Here is a 19282-nt window from a genome sequence, read left to right as displayed (position 1 = left end):
TGCACATTGGTGGGGTTGAAATCATGGGGCTTCATATTGGTTCATTTGGTTGTGTTGAAGCCTATGTTAATGAATATTTAATTTTTACGACAGCTCTCAATGAGGGACAGAGGGAGTGTATTATTCACCCTTAGGTGAGGGATACTATTTATTAATGAAGTTTAAGGGACAAATACTTTTTGTGTGATTGTTGTTCATAATCTTTAAAATTGTTTGAGCTGTATAACCATATCTAATAACATATATATTGAGCACGTGTGAATTTGATTGGATATTAATGTATAGCCTTATTTAAGAATCACATGATTTTAAGAATAATGCTATGACAATAAAAAAATTTACTAGATTATTTATACATCCTTCATCACAAAATAATACATAATAATTCAAAGATTTAGTTATTATGTTATTTTTTAAAGTATACTTTTATGTTGTTGATATTAACTAATGACATTCATTGTTGCATCAAATTGTAAAAGTTATATAGTTAAAAAAATGTTATTACCTATTAATATATATTTTAAATAGTAATTCATTTTATATTGTCCATTTTTTATTTTAGTTATACATTGTTATTTATGATTACAAGGGCTTTTTTTTTTTTTTTTTTAAATGATTGCAATGTCTATTGGATAGTTTTATTAATAATTTTCAATTGGTAGTTATATCAGAAGTTCTTGATGTTAGCCTTTTTGGCCTCTGTTTAAGGTAGATTTTTCCTCCCTTTCTGTTTTAAATATTTTGTGTCAGTTTAGTAGGGATTTTAGTTTGATGGTGAGTTGGTATATTCCACTATTTGGTTTATTGCATATGACAGCTTTTACAAAGAAGTCAGTCCTTCCTCTTCAATCTCTTCAATCTTTTATGGCATCAGATTTGGGTGGGCTCACAGGTCTATGAAATCAGAGCTCCCACCTAAGCTTAAATTAATTTATTTGAGCCATGTTACACTTTACCTGGGCCTAGAGTAACTCTAGACAGTCTTGTCCAAGCTTGACTAATCTGGAAGGATGTGCTACTGGGGTAGTTGTTGAATAAATTGGTAGATTTCAACAGCTTGACAAGCATTAAACACATTGTTGTGTTTTTGTTCTTGGAATTTCAGGTTTGCCTTATTTCATGATTTATTATAATCTTTTGATAATTAAACTAGATAGCTAATCCCTTGAGTTTATCCACCACTCATCTAAACCTAGACACTTGACAGCCCAAAAAGAGAAAGGAGAGGAAAGATAGATAGATAGATAAATAAATTAATAAGAAAACCTATCAAAACATGTCCAAAATCCATCTGATGAACAGCAGATACGCTTGCTTTTCATTGCAAGATATTTTTTCTTCCCCAATTATTCACGGTTGCTTATTTTGTTCTCTTAATGCTTGTCTGTTGAACTTTTTATTTACCGACTGTGTTTTGACTGTAGGGCAAATGTCATATCTCAATTGGAAGAGGTTGAGGAACAATAAGGTTGAAGATGGAGACATTATCTCATTTGGTAATAATATCATTCCATATTTTTATGTGATTAATTTTACTGATGTGGTAAATATTTATTATTTAAATTAAAAAGGTATGGGAGAGGTCGGTTAGGCTAATTTCAAGACAAAAACTTGCATCACATTGCTTGAGACAGGCATTACTTGCCATCCCATGTGTTTTATATTAATTTTCTTTATAAATTGTAAGATTGTTCTTTGATTCTGTAGGTTCCCTGAATAAATTAAATTTGAGGAATTGTTACCCTTAAAACATATATTCTAATGGTTTTCAAGTGATCATGTTCGACATCCAGAGAATTAATTGACCTTTTTGTTTCCTTCAACTTATAACTTGCATTTGCATTTGTAATAGAGAAATTCTTGCGTCCACACCATGGTGCAGTTGTAAAAAAAAAAAAAAAAAAAAGGGTATATTCTTGATTATTATGAGTTATTCTATTTAATAAGTTGTAAAAAGAAAAGAAGGTATATTCTTGATTATTATGAGTTATTCTATTTAATGCTATTTTGTTGTATATTTGCTTCTCATAGAGATTATTACAAGCAACTGTATTGGATATTGCATGATAGTGCTAATGTTTTTAGAGACTTTTAATTATTAACTTTGTCCTTTTTCAATGTTGGGCTTTAATGGGTTTTGCTTACATGTAATTCATTCTTAAAATTTTAGTTGATAATCTATTTGAGTGATGAGGGAGAAAAATCAAACGTCTTGATTTGAATTATTTGGAGTAGCAAGTATGATCAAGCTATATTTCTAGTGATGTGTTCATATAGAAATTTAATTTAAAATTATCTCAAAATTTACTAGTTACACACGAATTTTAGCAATGTTAGTTACTAACTGGTATGAAATTCAGGCTGGTTTGCTAATTTAACAGTTGATGTTGCAATTTTTATTTCACCGTTTAGATCAAAGCTTTTTTTAATATAAAAAGAAATGGAAAAAACTAATCCCAAATTTTAGGGATGACACCACCAAATGGGTGCAACTCTCATCGATAGTCAGGTCAGCGAAGATACCAAATTGAGAGGGGGAAAAAATACACAGCAGGAAATTGAACTTTCTTCAAACAGGATTAACACCAGTACATATAAATTTTTTTTTTTTTAAAAAGTATGAGAGTATTCTATTTGGCACGGAACAATCATTTACCTATACAAGTTGAATTTCTTAAATACTACTGAAAAAGACCTAGCCTTACTAATAACTAACATCAGCCAAAATTCCAAAATCCTAGCTGTTAGTTACTGAAGTTTAACCTTCTGAAAAAAAATGTTTACTTAAAAAACAGGATAAGTTGGAATATGGCTTAGCAAAGGAAGATGCTAAATTGCGAATGGACAAATCTTCCTTACTATGATGTAAAGGACAAGGCATCTGCTGATTTTGCAAGACAAATTGATGCTCGTCAAACATGCAGATGACTCATGTTGTTGGAGTTAAAGCTAATCCGTAAATCCTTGGTAGACCTACAACAAAGCATGGTAGCATTCAATCTTTCAGTTTCAGTATCAAACTTTCTATAATACTAGCAACTTAATAGTACAAAACATAAAGAGATGGAAAATCAGTAAACTATTGCCAACTGACAACAAAAACAACCAGCTTAGACATAAGTTTATTATATCATATATTAGCCAGAACCTTTTTCTATAAATGAATAAATCAGTAATTAGATAAATACGTACACAGTGCACATGATGACAAAAACAATGGAATGAATACCAAAAATTTTCTTTCAAAAAAAAAAAACCAAAAATCTTAATAATATTTGTTGACATGTTTAGTTTTGACAGAGAAACTACCATCTTAACTTGCTCTCTATCAATCTAAATAAAGCATTTGAAAATTTTTTCTAGACACCATAGACTAATGACTATGCACAAATCCATATGATGTTAATTCAAAATTTTAATAAAATGATGTTAGCTTCAATGAAATAAGTAAAAAATATAATAGGATGCACTTTGCTATCAAAGGAACTAAAATGGACCCAAATCAAACTCTGCACACTCCATTCATCCAATCCCCCCATTACCTTCAAAGTATCTCATCAATTACATGAACAGGTGAAAACCTGATATTAATAGGATATTCAAAATTAATTCTAATTAAACTTTTTGAAAATTGCATGGTACTCATGCTAGCGGTCCAGAAACTAGCATCTAAGGGGTTCCAGTCGCTGAAAAATCAGCTCCAAGGTCAAAGGAAATCAAAAGGACATGATCTTAAATTGAGGTCAGGTCATATCCTGAGTTACTATGTTTGCACCTAGAATTGTCCCAGTGCTTATGGCCCTCTCTCTCTCTCTCTCTCTCTCTCTCTCTCTCTATATATATATATATATATATATCATCAACCAAGCAAATAGGCTCATTGAACTCTCAGAATACAAGTTCTCAACTCTTGCAAACCAATTACTGTTTGCAAGTTGGATTTAAGTTGTATTTAGCTGACCACATTTAACAATAATTAAAAAATAATAATAACAACAAAAATGGCTACTCACTTGTAATACTTGTAGTAGTTTATCAGGGAACAAAAATGGATGAAACACTATCACATGCATTCAACTTTGTCCCAACTGAAGAAAGCTTATCCTAGCTGGACGGCCGTATTGAACTTCCAGCCATTGCATTGGATGTAAATGGATTTGGAGGGGTGGGAGCCACTGTCCCCATGGGTCTTGACATTGGTGGCCTTTGGGCAGTCATGCTCATTGGGGGCCTTGCAACTGCATTTGCAAAGTTTGTAGCAATTCTGTTGGTAGGTAATGATGGTGGCATTGCACCTCTAGATGAGGAAGCTGGTAAACCAAGCCGGGCTGCAATTATCTGTGCCCGCTCATGGTAAAGCCTCTGCCTTGACCTGTCCAATTGCTCCTTTACCCTCAGTACCACATTTTCCATCTCATTAAAGAAACCTAACTTGGTTTCCAACTTATGCAACTGCAACAAATGGAAACACCATACATAAAGTCAAAACTCCCAAAATCCACAATTAACAGCAAAATGAGAGCTTCTTTGGTTATAAGATTTACCTGCTTTTCTATCAAAAATGCAGCAAGTTGTCGGATTTGGTCTTCTTCCTGGTTTGCCAGAAGTTTTGCCTTTACTGTTGCTGCAGAGATTGCTGTAACTGCAGCACGCTTTACTCTATCATATTTGTTATCGTCTTTTTTTGTCTCTGTAGTCTCGAGTTGGACTTTTTTACCATCTTCAATTTGTTCCTCACCTGTAAATAGATAACAAATTAGGAAATATAATCACAAATACAATACAAACTGCCAAGGATACTTGTTCATCTTTCTGCAGCCAAAGCTTGCCAGGGTGATAAAATTCTTCAATGTTCACTAAAGCATGCCTTTTATCTACTAATTTAATAGCATATTATCCAAACTTAGTAGCAGGCATTTGGATATATTTGTAAATTCCTATAGTTTTTTGATAGGCTTCAAGAATCATGATATGCCCATTACCATGGTGTTGCCTACATATTCTACCCTACCTTCTCATTCTACTTCAAATTAGTGAGTGTTCTTTTCTAATCCATATATTGTCAAGATCTCTTGACTAATATTGCCAATAAGTCTACCCTTTTATCTATGCTATCACACACACACGCGCACAGAAATTTACTTGCTTCATTGTCAACCACTGGATTTGATGTTACTGGTAGTGAAGGTTCATTCTTTTCTGAGGGCAAAGAATCAGACGCCATAACTACATCATTTAGTGCCTCTTTAGGTTGAGAGGGCTCTTCAACCGAATTTGTTGCAACTGGTTGCTGATGCTCATCCTTTTCAGGGACCAGAGAATCAGCCGCCATGTCTACATCTGTTGAAGCCTCAGTAGGTTGGGGAGGCTTTTCGACTGCATTGGTTCCAACTGGTTGCTCAGGCTTGTGCTTTTCTAAGGGCAGAGAATCAGACATATCTACATCCTTTGGTGCCTCCGAAGGTTGTGGTGCCTCTCTCACGGAATCTGATGAAACTGATTGCTGAAGTTCTTTCTTTTCTGCTGGCCGAGAATCAGTAATCGAATGTACATCTTTTGCAGCCTCTGCAGGTTGAGGAGTCTCTTCCACTGTCACTTCTGATTCCTTCACAGAACTCGGTGGAAGATCCACCTTGGATGTTAAATCACCTGAATCTTTCATAGTACTTTGTTGGTGGTCCTTTTGCACCTCTGAATTGCTTGTTTCATCCAAACTATGTTGTCCAGCATCCTCACAAGAAGCTATAGTATCTTGTTTCTTTGCAGCAACCACTTTTCCTGTGGATTCACTATTCAGAGTTTCGTCCGGTACAGAATCTTCAATTTTCTTCTCATTTTGGTTATTAGATAAAACGCTATCATCCAACACTGAGGAAGACTTATCCTCTTTCTCATTTCTGCCTTCCAGGTTTCCATCTTCCTGAGAATCCCTGTCAACAATTTCAGCATGATAGCAAAAATCTCAATGACATCAAAAGTTACTCAGAAACTTCCAAAGGAAATAAGCTCCAGATAAAGTAACACACCTCCCAGAACCAACTGGTTCTTTCTTGTCGTCTGGTGGATCTTCCAAAATAAAACAGTGCCTAGCAGCCAGCTGAATGCCAGGAGAACTTCCAGATATGGATTTTAATGAACTGTGGGCTGAAGCAATCGCAACATCAGGTCCTACAAGCCGTGACAGGAACACTGCCTGTAAAAGATTCAACCTCAAATAAGTGTACTACAACAAGAGTATTGGAGGCAAAATTGTGACTGGTACGTTTTACATCTTACAATGTGATTCACAAAGCAAGGTATTGAGGATATACAAAATCACATATCTAATCCATACATATGTATTTATGTATAGTTTTGGACATCATATTCAAATTAATTCATTTATCTAAAATGCACTTGAAGTGTTAATATTGAAATTTTTATAGTACAATGAGGCATTATACATGGGTTGTGGACCAGAAAGATTACTAGTATATCACTGAAATTCCCTCCAAAGGCACCCTAAGAGATGGTCTTAATTTTCTGCAGATATGATAACCATTCAACTTACCAATGCCATGGCAGGATTTCCCACTTCAGCAAACGAAAGTGGGTTATCAGGTGCTTGAGGATAACCAACAGCCTCAAATGCTTCCTTAAGAGCCTTCAGTGCCCACTTTTCACCATCATCCTGGTCAACTTTCACATCACTGGCATCTTCTGGTTTTAAAGTTTCCTGACCAACTTTTACTTCACTTGCATCTTCTGGTCTTGAAGTTTCCTCACCAACCTTCACTTCACTTGTATCTTCTGTATTTGAAGTTTCCATTGGGGAAGTTAGGGGCTGACCCTCACTAGCACCAGTCTTACTTTCCTTTGTCTCAGGGGCATCTTTAGAGACAGATGAATCATTATTGGTGGAAGCTGGGTCTGCATTTTCTTTGGAACTGGCATCAATATCATCATCACAATCAAGAAATGTATCCTCAATTGGCATTTGAAGAAAATGCAATATACATTGAGCTTTTGTCTTTGTGGCAACATGCTCTGCAATCTCATTCCAGTTCTCTTTATAAAGTTCTAGTGCTTCAAGGAGAAGGAGGGTTTCTTGATCAGTCCATTTCCCACCACTTACCCCTGGAACTTCACCAGGCTCCATGAGAATAAAATCCAATGAGGACATGCCAGTTCCAAATTTTCTATTATTAAAGCAATCAGTACATAGATCAAAATCTGCCTGTCAAAGATGAATGTGATCAGTAAAAATAGTACACATTATAGGGAAACTAATATTTAGCAAAATTAAATAAGTATGATAAATCAACATCAAATCTCTCTTTATCAAACAGATATGACTAATTTTGTTACCATTCCATGAAATCATCCTAAAAGAAATGTACATCATCAACTGCTTTTTTACTATTATGCAGCATATTCAAGGCATTGCATCATGTTCAAAAATCACAATTGGTACACAACCTTCTTCTCCAGTTCTTTTTTTTTTTTTTTAAATAATAATAATAATAATTTCTACTGAAAAAGAAGGAATTACAATGAGTAAAGAGTTTAAACTTGAAAAGAAACTATTTGGAATCTACAGTCAAATGCATATTGCTACATCCAAGAATGTGATACCACTAATATAAAGATCTCCAAAATCACAATTTAAGGTTAGCTCAATAATTGAAGATTCCGAGCCATTAAAATTATTGTTATTAAGTTCTTCTCCTGCTCTTATTTACCCAAGGCTTTTGATTTTTGTCTCCTGAACATTGGGCTGTAGTCAAATTTGTTGGGATCTCTTGGATTTACAAGAAAGAATAGAATAAATGATTGATTTTGGTTCATGCTTTGAGTCTTTGACTACTTAAGAGATAGAATGAGGTCTTAGAAACTTGTGAAGTATGGGACCAAATTCTAATTTAAAGTTCCAAGGGGGAAAAAGTGCAAAAGTTCTTTTTTTTGATAGATAATCAGAAAACTATTATTGATGAGAAAATAAGGAAAAGTACAAGTTGTTCATGATGATGAACAAGAAGAAATAATAGAACAAACAGCACAGCAAAACAAGAAATCAGGAAACTAAGCTAAGGGAAGACATAAACTCAGAGAGAGAAGAAGAATCAGTAAAACCCCAACAACGAGACCACTCCAAAAGACTATGTTGGCATAAAACGTTTAACTAAGCCAACGTCTTCTCATTATCCTCAAAGGAATGAAGGTTTCGTTCCAACCACACAATCCACATTAAGCACCCTGGAACCAAATTCCAAATGTCCGAATTATGTTTCCCAAGCCACTGATGCCAACAAGATAACAAAGCCGCCACAGAACCTGGCATAAACTAAAACCAGCAGAAGCCACTGACCTCGGCTATACCACCACTTCGTGGTAGTCACTAGAAGCCTCAACTCGATCTTCCTCTTCCCTAAACTTAGTACCCATCTCATTACCCATCTCAGACAAAGCAGAGAAGCGATTATGTTTCACCCACTGATGCCAACGAAGAGACTGTGACCCATTTTTCAGTGCCGAAGACACCATCGCCGTACTCGCCGGAGTAGAACCCACCTTGCCGGAGTCAAGATCCACCATTTCAGCCCCCAGTGCACCGGAATCTTCCATCGGCGTGCACCCACCAATCTCCAGCTCAAAAACTGAAGCCACCGTCGCACTTACCTCTACATTGGCATTAGTTCCCACCAAACTAACCGACGGTGAAGCCACCGAGGCATCATGGACCGGGTCGACGATGAGGGCAGAGACACTGAGAACCCAATCTAGCACCGCTACGCTCTCCGGCGACTCAGAATCTCAACACATATAACCTCTAGAGCTCTCGCCTATTACCCCTGTTGTCTGAGCAACTGACTTAACATGTAAAAATCTGGGCTTAACCAAACTACCCTTCTTAAGTGAAGGCACTAGCACCACAGGTTGGGCTTCCTCAAGCCCACCTGATTGTTTTGTTACTTCTGGCCCACCACTAATATCCTTGGGCCAACTTATCTCCTTAGCACCCAGGTAAGACACAACACGTCTCCCTCCCTCAGGCTTGCTCACCCTCAAAGCCAACACAGCAGGGGTCAACTTAAATGCCGGGTCTGCCATATAAAGCTGAACCTTTGCCATTTCTAGCTAAATCATTTTCTAAAAAATCTCCATGAATCACGTTCTACCCCCATTTAGTTCCATTTTTTTCAAAATTCCTGATTTTCTGCTAATTGCCATACACAGACAAACTCTTCCCACTCCGACCACCACCAGCAAGCTGACCACCTCCACCACCATTACTAACAGAAACTTTGGCCAAGGATACCGGTTTAGCACCAGAGCAAAAAAACCTAAGCTCTTTTTGAAACAAAGACCAACCAGCTCTATTGGAGCTTGCTGGTATCATAATACAACCTCTCCTAGACCCTCCAAAATATACTGCAATAGCGACAATCAGACCAGCTTTGTTAGATCTCCCACAAAACTCTAACAACTTCCCGTTATCCCTAAATCTCTTACAAAGCAAAGCATGGCCAGGCACCCAATCTCGTATATCTTCAAGACAAGTATCCACTCCATGCCCCTACGTCCAACGCAAATAGAGCTCTTAACATTCCGACGTGTCTCATATATACCATACGAATCAGACCGCCCCCCATCAAAAGAAAAAGAAAAAAGTTTAGCATCAATATGAAAAGACCTCTTGCTGCCCCCAAGGACAGAGGATTGAGGTTTAGGGGGGATGTTTTGAGAGGTATCGATGGAGGGAGACCAAGGTGAGGTTAGAGGTGCAGGTACAAGGGAAGGCTGTTTAGGCAAAGCTTGGTTAGACCCCTGAGGTGGTGGGGGAGGGGAGGGCAAAGGCAGTGGTGAAGGAGGGGGATAAGGATATGGGAAAAGCCCAAACTGTGGAGGAAAGCATAAGGGGGAGGGAGTAGGAAAATGTGAGGGTGGCAAAAAAGGAAAGAAAGAATGTGATGATGGAGGGAGAGGGAGAGGGAGAGGGAGAGGAAGAGGGTGGGGTGGAGAGGGTGAGGATGGGGAAGGGGAGGGGGGAGCAGGAGTCATGTTAGCATAATAAACTTGTAAGTGCAAAAGTTAACCATGTAAATAAAATAAAATAAAAATTAAAGAAAATTTTCAATATGACGTTTGTGACTTTTTAATGCTAAATCATGAGGGGTGTTGCTATGATACATTCAAAATGTCAATCAACTCAAGCAAGACTCAAAGATCATCAACGCAAAAATTCAGATGAAATTTTGGGACAAAAACTCTCTGAATGGATGTTAAGGTGAATAAAGGGTTATAGTAAATATGTAGGCTTCTCCATAGTGGGTGTTGAAGAGCAACCTTGGCTTTGTTTGAGACTGAGGAAAATTATTAAAAATCCCAAGCTGAGAAAGGCATGAGAGGAGTGGCTACTGGGTAACACATCTACAAAAGGAACGAGGGAATTGAGGAATCTGAACTCATCCATCAATTATGATGCTTGAAGACCTGATAGTAGCCGAAGGGGAAAAGTAATACAAGGTTGGGGGCTAGTAACTTACCTTGACTTCCTCCCTTTTGCCCATTTCACTAATGAAAATGGAGATTGACAAATGACACTTTGACTACGTGGAAAGATATTCCCAATGATGCTCCACTCATTGTCTTGGAATTTGAGGGGTTTAAACAACCCCGATAAACTATGGTGGTGAAGAACCTGGTGAAGAATTGGAGGTATGATGTAGTGTCTTTGCTGGAAACTAAAATAGATGAGACTAATGGGAGTAATGTAAGAAGAATTTGGGCAAGCCCTTTGGTTGATTGGGTAGCTTTAGAGTTTTAAATGTTAATACAGAAGGAGGGATTCTTATTTTTTGGGATAAAATGGTGGTGGAAAAGGTTGAAGTATTTTCAAGGAAGTTCATGGTGTCCTATCAATGGTGTAACATAGTAGATGGTTTTAAGTGGGCGTTTGGTGGGGTTAATGGTCCTAATGGTGAAAGGTTGAGAAGAATTTTGAGGTAAGAGCTAGGGAACTAACGGGAAACTTTACTTGCTGCTAGATCAGTTTTACTAGAATGTGGGTAATTTGGTAACTTCCACTTTTTTTTCTGGAATGGGCTACAAACAATCCGCTGTATCAAAAGCCAATGAGTCTTATTTTGTGTTCTAACTTCTAAGCCTTTTCTCTATTTGGTTTAGAAGTTCTTAAGTACTTATTTCTTTGTGATTAGTAGTTGTAATTGTTCTAGGAATAGGATATTTAGTAATCCTAAACTTTCTAGAAATTGGTTTTTAGGAGTCCTTTGTAGGAAGGATTTAGTAATTGACTTTATAAATACTTTATTGCAGCCAATAACATTCATAGAGAAATTGAATTTATTAAAATTTCAATAGTTTATTTTAAGCTTTGAGGGTGTGATTGTCAAAAAATAAAAAAGGCTCTGAAGGTGTGATTGCCTTCTCCTTCCTAAGTGTGATTTCTTTGGAATCCTGATGTAATTGTTTAGGGTATATCTTTCTTTGTTTTTAGTTTCATTCACAGTTTAAACACAATTAGCTATCACACTCATTCAAGATCCAATCTTACTATTACTTAAACTATCAAAACCCTTAAACATCAAACCCTATTTTAAAAACCCTTAAAAATCTCATTAAAACCCCCAACTTAGTATTGAATTCTTAAAGATCCCACATCAAAATTGATATCAAAGTCCATTAAAACTTTTGTTCTACAGTTTTTCTTGGTAATTTACACACACACCCAATGGGTCTTGAACCCATGACCTCAACCTTTACCTTTTTTAAGATATATTTTATTACAGAATGGAAATGGTATTAATGAGACTGTGAAACCCAAGCTCAAGACCAATCAAATAAAGAACCAATAAACATAGTAACAAAGCACATCCTCAAATGCATGGTGATTTCACGCCTGCCAAATTTTCCACATCAAACATAATAGAACTGATTTCCAAGCGTCCGACACATGCTTACTGACCAATTTCTCCAACTAAACAACAAATCAATGACTTGCTTTTGTAACACCCACTGAATCCCAAAAGATCTGAAGGGAAAACTCCACAAATTAAATGAAATAGGGTAGTGTAATAACAAATGACCCACCATCTCCACTACACCACCCTACTAACATATTACCATGCTTAATGATATTATCACAGTGAGAATCTTACCCCAGGCCACGGTCAGACAAAGAAAGAGACCCATCGTGGGGCCTTAACACTCCAAATACTCTTCCAGGGGAATGCCAATGCACATGGCCCCTTAATGCATTATAGAATGAATTAACGGCAAATTCTCCACTCCTTTTCAATCGCCAATACATTTTGTCACACCCTTCCCTAAGTGGGATAGTGGATTCAAGAAAGTTGAGAAAGGAAGCTACCAAATGTAACTCCCAGTCATTAAAATCTCAAAAAAATATCATATCTAAACTCCTCCTTCCCCCCACATTTTGCCTTACCAACATGGATCCCACCAACTCTTCTTTAGTAAAAGAGCAGTCATAAAAGACTGGATAAACCAACGTCAAAGGCTGATCGCCACACCAACTAGATTGCCAAAACCAAACCCGACTACCATCACTGACATTGAATTGAGTCTACTGTAAGAACCTATCCAACCCCATCCTAATGTTCTTCCATAAAGTACAACCCTGAATTCCACGAAAAGATTTCGTACTCCATCCACCCCAATCCTCACTGTACTTCAAACTACTGCACTCCTCCAAAAGCACATCTCCTTCATCCCAAAACACCATAGCCATCTTCCCAAAATAGCTTGGCTACAATAGGAGTGCAAACTGTATCCCGGCCCACCAAATGATGCTTGAATTCTTCTGCCCCAACTGGGACCATCTCAATCCTGCTCAGATTTACCTTTAGACCCATCACTGCTTCAAAGCAAGTCAGCACCATTTTCACAAAAAGAATTTTTTCAACATTAGCACTTGGCATCACAAAACAAAATTGTATCATCAACAAATAAGAGATGAGAGACACACACCCTTCTGGTATGGTAGTACCTATTCTAAAGCCCTTAATGAAGCCTCCTACTTAGAAAATCCATTACCAAAATGAATAATAAAGGGGGATCTCGCCCTTACCTAGAAGTTATAAGAGGTGCCAATGAGCTAGACCTCATTGGCAAGATTTCTGTTCTACATGAATGAGTTTAAACTTCATCTAGTGGATTGGATTATTAATAGAAAATGGGGGATTGGGGGTGAAGAAATTAAATCACTTTCAACCAAGCCCTTTTGGATAAATGGACATGGCATTTAGGGAGGAACAAACTCATCTGTGGAGACAGGTTATTGCTCTAAAGTATGGGAAGGATTGGCGTCAACGTCGTCAATCAACGAAGGCACCCATGGTTGTAGCTTGTAGAGGAGTATACAGATGGGTTGGGACAGGTTTTGGATCATGTGCAGTTTGAGGTAGGGGATGCAAACCATGAAAAGCTCCTGGAGACTTAAATTATTGGGAATTGGGATCAGTACTCTTTGTTTGATATTTTGGTGTTCTAAGGCTCTAAAACAGGTTGCCATTTTTGTGTGGACAACTTAGTGGAAAATTATGACATGTGAGTATGTGACAATCTTAAGAAGAGAGAAATCACCCTAGTTGACTGGTGTTGCATGTGTATGTGCAGTAGCAAGACAGTGATCATTTGCTGTTGCATTGTGATATTGCATATGCATTGAGGTCCTTTGTCTTCTATATGCTTGGGGTTCAATGGGAATTGCCGAGGAATGTTGTTGACCTTTTGGCTGGTTGGAGAAATTGGTTTCGTAAAAAAAATCCTCTTTTGTTTGGAATTTAACCTCATTATGTCTTGTGGACATTGTAGAGAGAGAAGAGAAATCAATGCACAGTTTAAGGGTGGAAGCCTTGGCGGTGCATTTGGAGAAGTCTTTCACTGGTTAACAAAAGCTCTAGTGACACTCATTCTTTTTTTCTTTTTCTTCTTTTCTTTTTTTTTTTTTTTTTTTCTTTTGGGTAATAAAATTCATTGAAAAAAGAAGAGAAAATACAGAGGGCAAAAAACACAGGCTGTGTGCTAGAAGCATCAGGGGAAAAAACTAAGTAACAATAAAAGTACAAAAATCAAGCATGTCAGGTAAAGAAATAAAAGTAAAAACACCCGTAGCATTTGCCCAGTCAACCAAAGTCTGAAAAAAGAGAAGCTTCAACTCATGAATTGATCTTTCATACCCATCAAAGGTATGTGTATTCCTTTCCCTCCAAATGACCCACATAAGACAATGAGGGATCATTTTCCAAAGCACCTTAGATCTAAGTCGGCTGAACTTGTTTGACCAGCTTGCCAAAAGTTCCACGACACTACGCGGCATTACCCAATGAACCCCAAATAGTGAACACACCATATTCCACAACTCTTGAGATACTCGGCAGTGTAGGAGTAAGTGGTCAGTGATCTCCCCATTCCTCTTGCACATACAACACCAATCCACCACCACCACTTTTCAACTCCTTAAATTATCAATGGTTAAAATTTTTTCCAAAGCCGCTGCCCAAATAAGAAACTAACCTTTGGAGGCACTTTTGGTTTCCACAACGGTTTCCATGGAAAAGAATCTGGATTTGGGGGTTGTCAGGCCCCATAATAAGAAAGAACATCAAAAACACCCCAAGTAGAGTGTCCAACAAATTTTATCCACCCCATTCCTTCTCCAAGATCCAGAATAAATACAGTCCATAAATGATGCAACCAACTCCTGCTCCCAATCTTGAACCGGTCGAGTAAATCTGATATTCCAATGGTAGTTTGCCTCTGAGAACAACAACTCAGCCACTGAAGCATCCTTGTTACTAGCAATATAGTAAAGTTCTAGGAAGATATTTTTCAAAGGAAGTCCCTCACACCATGGATCATGCCAAAATTTAATACAAGAACCATCCCCCACCTTAAAGATGATAAAAGTATAAAAGTCATCCCACACCTTTTCTGATATAATTCCATAAACCAACCCTGTAAGGCCCCTGCAATCATTCTGTTGTAGGTTTTATTCATTCTCTCTCAGTTAAACAGTTTTTCTAGTAATTCTTTAGACCACCTCATGTACAATCTTGTGTACATAAGCGCGTTTTTTTTTCATCAACAAAACTTTATTACTTACTGAAAACAAGATTCTAGTTTAGTTTACCCTATGGATACCACCAACTCAACAATAAATATATAAAGAGGTTCTATTTATCATAAATAAATATATAAAGAGGTTCTGAAATGTTTACCAAAAAAAAGGTTCAAAAACAAATGAGGATCTAGTTCAGCAATTTGTTTTCTCTGTAACTAGCATACCATACAATTCAATATGCAAACACTGAACTGTTGTGGAAGTACAAACCTGCTTCTGGCAATGGTAGCGCTTGCGAGAGCAATCAGCAGAACAAGAGTTGCAATGGTACTCAACTGCTGGCCCCTCAGCCCTTGCCAACTCTTCTGCAATTGCAGACTCTGGAAAAAGCCCAGAAGGCATAGCTGGAGTTGTCAGATTGGTCTTCGGAACAACACTAACACATGATTCCAATGTTCCAAAGCGATACAATTTTTCAACCAAGGAATCCTTGTTTTTAGCTGATCCATCATCATCAGCAGTGGGCACAACAGAATCTGTTGGGAGAAAAGGTTGGAAATTAATCAAACCCCAGTAGTCCAAAAACTCCATCACCTCTTGCCTTGCATCCGAGTCTCCAACTTCAAGCTCCGATAAGTCCTTCAATTCAATTTGTGTGCTTGAATTTGAATGGAATTTCTTCAAAATCCAATTACGTATCTCCAAATACATATCAGGAGTTCGAGTCTCAGACTTTTCATTAAAGAAAGAAGGCATCATGCGCTCCTCGATAGGGTGAACTTTTGTCCACGAAAACCAACCTGAAAGCCAAAAGGAGGAAGTTCACTAATTAACAGAATTGATTCTCCCTCTCATGACCAAATTTGAACCTGCTTTAAATCACACAATCTCAACATATTTCCATCTTTACCTCTTATTCAGATCCCGAAATCAAAATAAATAAATAAATAATTAACTATACACACTTGAGAAAGGAATTCATTATAATTTCTTGCTCCAAATATCCCAGAATTATAACTTTCAAAGCCCAAAAGACAAATTTGAACTTATAAATTGGCCAAATGCAGTCTCACTGAGACAAAATAATGAAATTCTAAACTTCATTTTCTTTTCCTTCCCTGACATTTCTAGGCAACCAATCAGTGTACAAGCAACTCTTTTATAAAAACTACTTAATTAGAGCCTAGCATTAGCATTTCAATAACAAATTCAAACAAATTTTCCGAGAAATTGAAACAATTGCATAACTAAGGTGCATTTCTTCACTTTATCACAATTAAAAATATACACACAATTTAAAATGTACATTTTCCTCTATATTCATCTATTTTCTCAGCGGCCAAACAGACGAACAATAAACTTTCCACGAAAACGTAAAAAAATTAGGGCTTGGAACTGAAACTCACCGCAATGACTGGGAACCACATGAGCATTTGTGCCACGAGATCTGATAGCTTCGAAATCAGCTTCCATCGATGCCTCCAAAGCTTCCAACTCAATCTCTTTACGCCGCTCCATCGCTTCAGCCTGAGCCGCCAGCGCCAGCTCCTTCGTCTTCTCTCTCCCCACCGCCGCCCCGGCCGACGAAGCCGCTGAGGCGGAACCGAGGTGGCTAGGGCCCTGGCGCGCGGCCCTAGTCAACGGGCCATTGTGGATCTGAGAGTGGTGGTGGTGAGAGTGAGAGAGCGACGCCTTCTCGCGAGTCACGCGCTTCGACGGCGTCGACGAAGAGGGAGAGTTCGACGCGCCGCTGCCACCGAGGTTGCTAGCTTTTCGTTTCTGCGCCCCGGCTCTCCGCCGCGAAGAGGAGGTCGGCTCAGCTGAAGCCGGCGAATCGGCTGCCCCGGCAGCCGGTTGCGTACCGGCTTCGCGGCGTTTCTCTTCCATTGAGGGATTTTGTTTTTTTTTTTTTTTTTTGCAGTTTTGGATTTGGAAGAATAGTGATTCAGTGAGTGACTGTGTGTGTTTGTTTTGTATTACACCATTTCTGTAAAATTGTTATTTCCAGGGATTATTTTATTGTTTCCAAGGAAGATTGGAAGAGTTTTATTGGGTTATCCACGGAGTGATTGGTGTGGAGATTGGAGAAATTTGATTGGTTTGTAGCAATAATATTTTTGTGTTCGTGTGCGATGCAGGATAGTTTAGTTGCAACCTCCTGTATTATTTTACTCCTTTAGAATATTCGCAAAATTTATATTTATTTTAGCATAAAATTTTACTTCTTCTACATTATTTTTGAAAAATACTTACGTCAAATTATTTATTTTAAACTTTATTTTATTAAAAGAGCAATTTTTTGATTTTTTTTAATTTTTTTTTCATACACTATAATCACAATTCAGTCTCTTCTTTTATCCTTGAGATATGTAAATAAATAATAAAAAATAAAATGTAAAAAGAATAATACCAGTATAAATCTACACGGTTATTATAACAATTTTACAAATTTATACGTCTTTAACTTAACTAATGTGGGTGATTTTGGAGCTTAGATGGATAAAATTGAGCAATTTTTCTATTTTGCATTGTCTAATACAAATGCTCTTAAGTAAAAACCCAAATCCACATCTAATTTCGTATACCATCCGGAGTTTAAACCTTCCTCACAATTATAACTATAGAATTAAAAAAATATATATATGTTTTACATGTTTCGTTATTAATTTATTATTAAATTACAATACTTACCCATAAGATCATCATGGATATTTATTGTGCACCAATCACAAGTTAAAACTTCAGAATGTTGTGAATTGGGTGTGAAATTAGAATGTCTTTAGATTTTTTATATTTTGATTTTAGGTGAATACTTTCTATAGCCTTTTTAGTGTAACTTTTCTAAAATCTTATATTGTCTATTAATTTTGAAGGTAGGAGACTTAAAAAATAAAAAAATAAAGTACTAGGCTGATGATTTTTTGGTAGCTCATTACTAATTTTGTAGAAATTACAACTATATTAAGCAATTTTTGTTCAAATATTGGTAAAATACTAAAATTTAATTGTCCAAAATACATTGTTAGTCCATACAATTTACCAACTGAAAGCTTTAATCCCTAAAATTTCAAAGAGCTATTTATCTTTAAAGTTTTTAAGATGATGGTTATTGGTCCCTCCACCAACTTCCATCAATTCCCTTTTTTTATATGTCTAATGGAGCAATGAGCTAACAGTTTTTAAATGATATTACAACTTATTTTATTTATAAAAAAATTGCACATAAGCACCCAACAACAATGTTGAAATATTCATATGAATTATGTGGTTAGTTGAATAGTGAAGTCTCACGTTAGATACAAATGAAAATAATAAGTAGTTAATATATAATAAAATTAAGTCTAAACTCATTGGATTAAGCTTTTGGGTCAAGTGGTGTCTCTATATGTTATATTAAGTTATTAACTATTTAATTGGTGTCTCCTCAAGATGTTTTAACATAGTAATTCACTTTAGGGGGTTAGGTTTTTATTTGTTCTTTTTATATATAAATTTGTCATGTCATTACAAAAAATATCACCTCCTTATTCCGATAACAAGTAGGCAATGAAAGTAATGAAAATTGATGATGGGAAAACTCATTTAAAAATTAATGAACTAATAGTGCTTAGTAAGAAAAGTTTAGGGATCAAAATGTATTTTAGCCAATCTAATTAATTTATTACACAACTTAGAAATAAACATTTATTTCAAAATAGATTGATACTTGGCCAAATTTCAACCTAAATTTTATTTACAACCAAAATGCATGATGGGTTTTATTTTTCCATACGGTGGTAGTGGGAGTTGGGTGAAATTTTGGTGAAGAGATGGAACTGCATTATGTACTTTGACAAAGATCAAACAAATGATGATACCTTAGAGTATTAGCATCTAGGATGCCAAAAAAGATCTATTTTACAACATAAAAACCTACTTTATCTGTTTTACCATCTCATTTTACAAATCTCCTAACATCCCAGTTTCTATTTTTATATACAATTTATTAAAATAATATAAACTATACCATCTCTCTCTCTCTCTCTCTCTCTCTCTCTCTCCTAAAAACCCCACACAACCACCTTTCACCAAAACTTCTCTCTCTCCTAAAAACCCCACACAACCACCTTTCACCAAAACTTAGCCACAAACCCCAGTTTATCACCACTAAAATTACCCAAAAGAAAAAAATTGCCACCACCAACCACCATCGTTGAA

The 19282-nt window shown here is 36.6% G+C and overlaps 1 protein-coding gene across 2 annotated transcripts in view; it reads right to left on the bottom strand.

The window, feature by feature from the left end:
- LOC126706709 (SWI/SNF complex subunit SWI3D) overlaps nt 1-17190 on the bottom strand; it is an 84252-nt gene extending 67062 nt beyond the window's left edge. The window contains exons 1-8 of one of the 2 annotated variants that reach the window (XM_050406247.1): nt 16492-17184; nt 15356-15885; nt 6551-7216; nt 6027-6193; nt 5143-5930; nt 4545-4738; nt 4014-4452; nt 2565-2973 (exon numbers count right to left, since the gene is read on the bottom strand). In XM_050406247.1, the coding sequence (XP_050262204.1) occupies nt 4105-4452; nt 4545-4738; nt 5143-5930; nt 6027-6193; nt 6551-7216; nt 15356-15885; nt 16492-16972 (3174 nt within the window). In that variant the 5' untranslated portion in view covers nt 16973-17184 and the 3' untranslated portion in view covers nt 2565-2973; nt 4014-4104. Of the gene's footprint in view, nt 1-2564; nt 2974-4013; nt 4453-4544; nt 4739-5142; nt 5931-6026; nt 6194-6550; nt 7217-15355; nt 15886-16491 lie in introns of those variants that run through there. The other variant, XM_050406248.1, reaches the window with a different exon arrangement.
- Between the last annotated feature and the right edge of the window lie 2092 nt (nt 17191-19282).

Source organism: Quercus robur, chromosome 11, assembly GCF_932294415.1.
Source record: "Quercus robur chromosome 11, dhQueRobu3.1, whole genome shotgun sequence".
NCBI classification, from domain to species: Eukaryota; Viridiplantae; Streptophyta; class Magnoliopsida; order Fagales; family Fagaceae; genus Quercus; species Quercus robur.
This window is presented reverse-complemented; position numbering and strand designations above follow the sequence as displayed.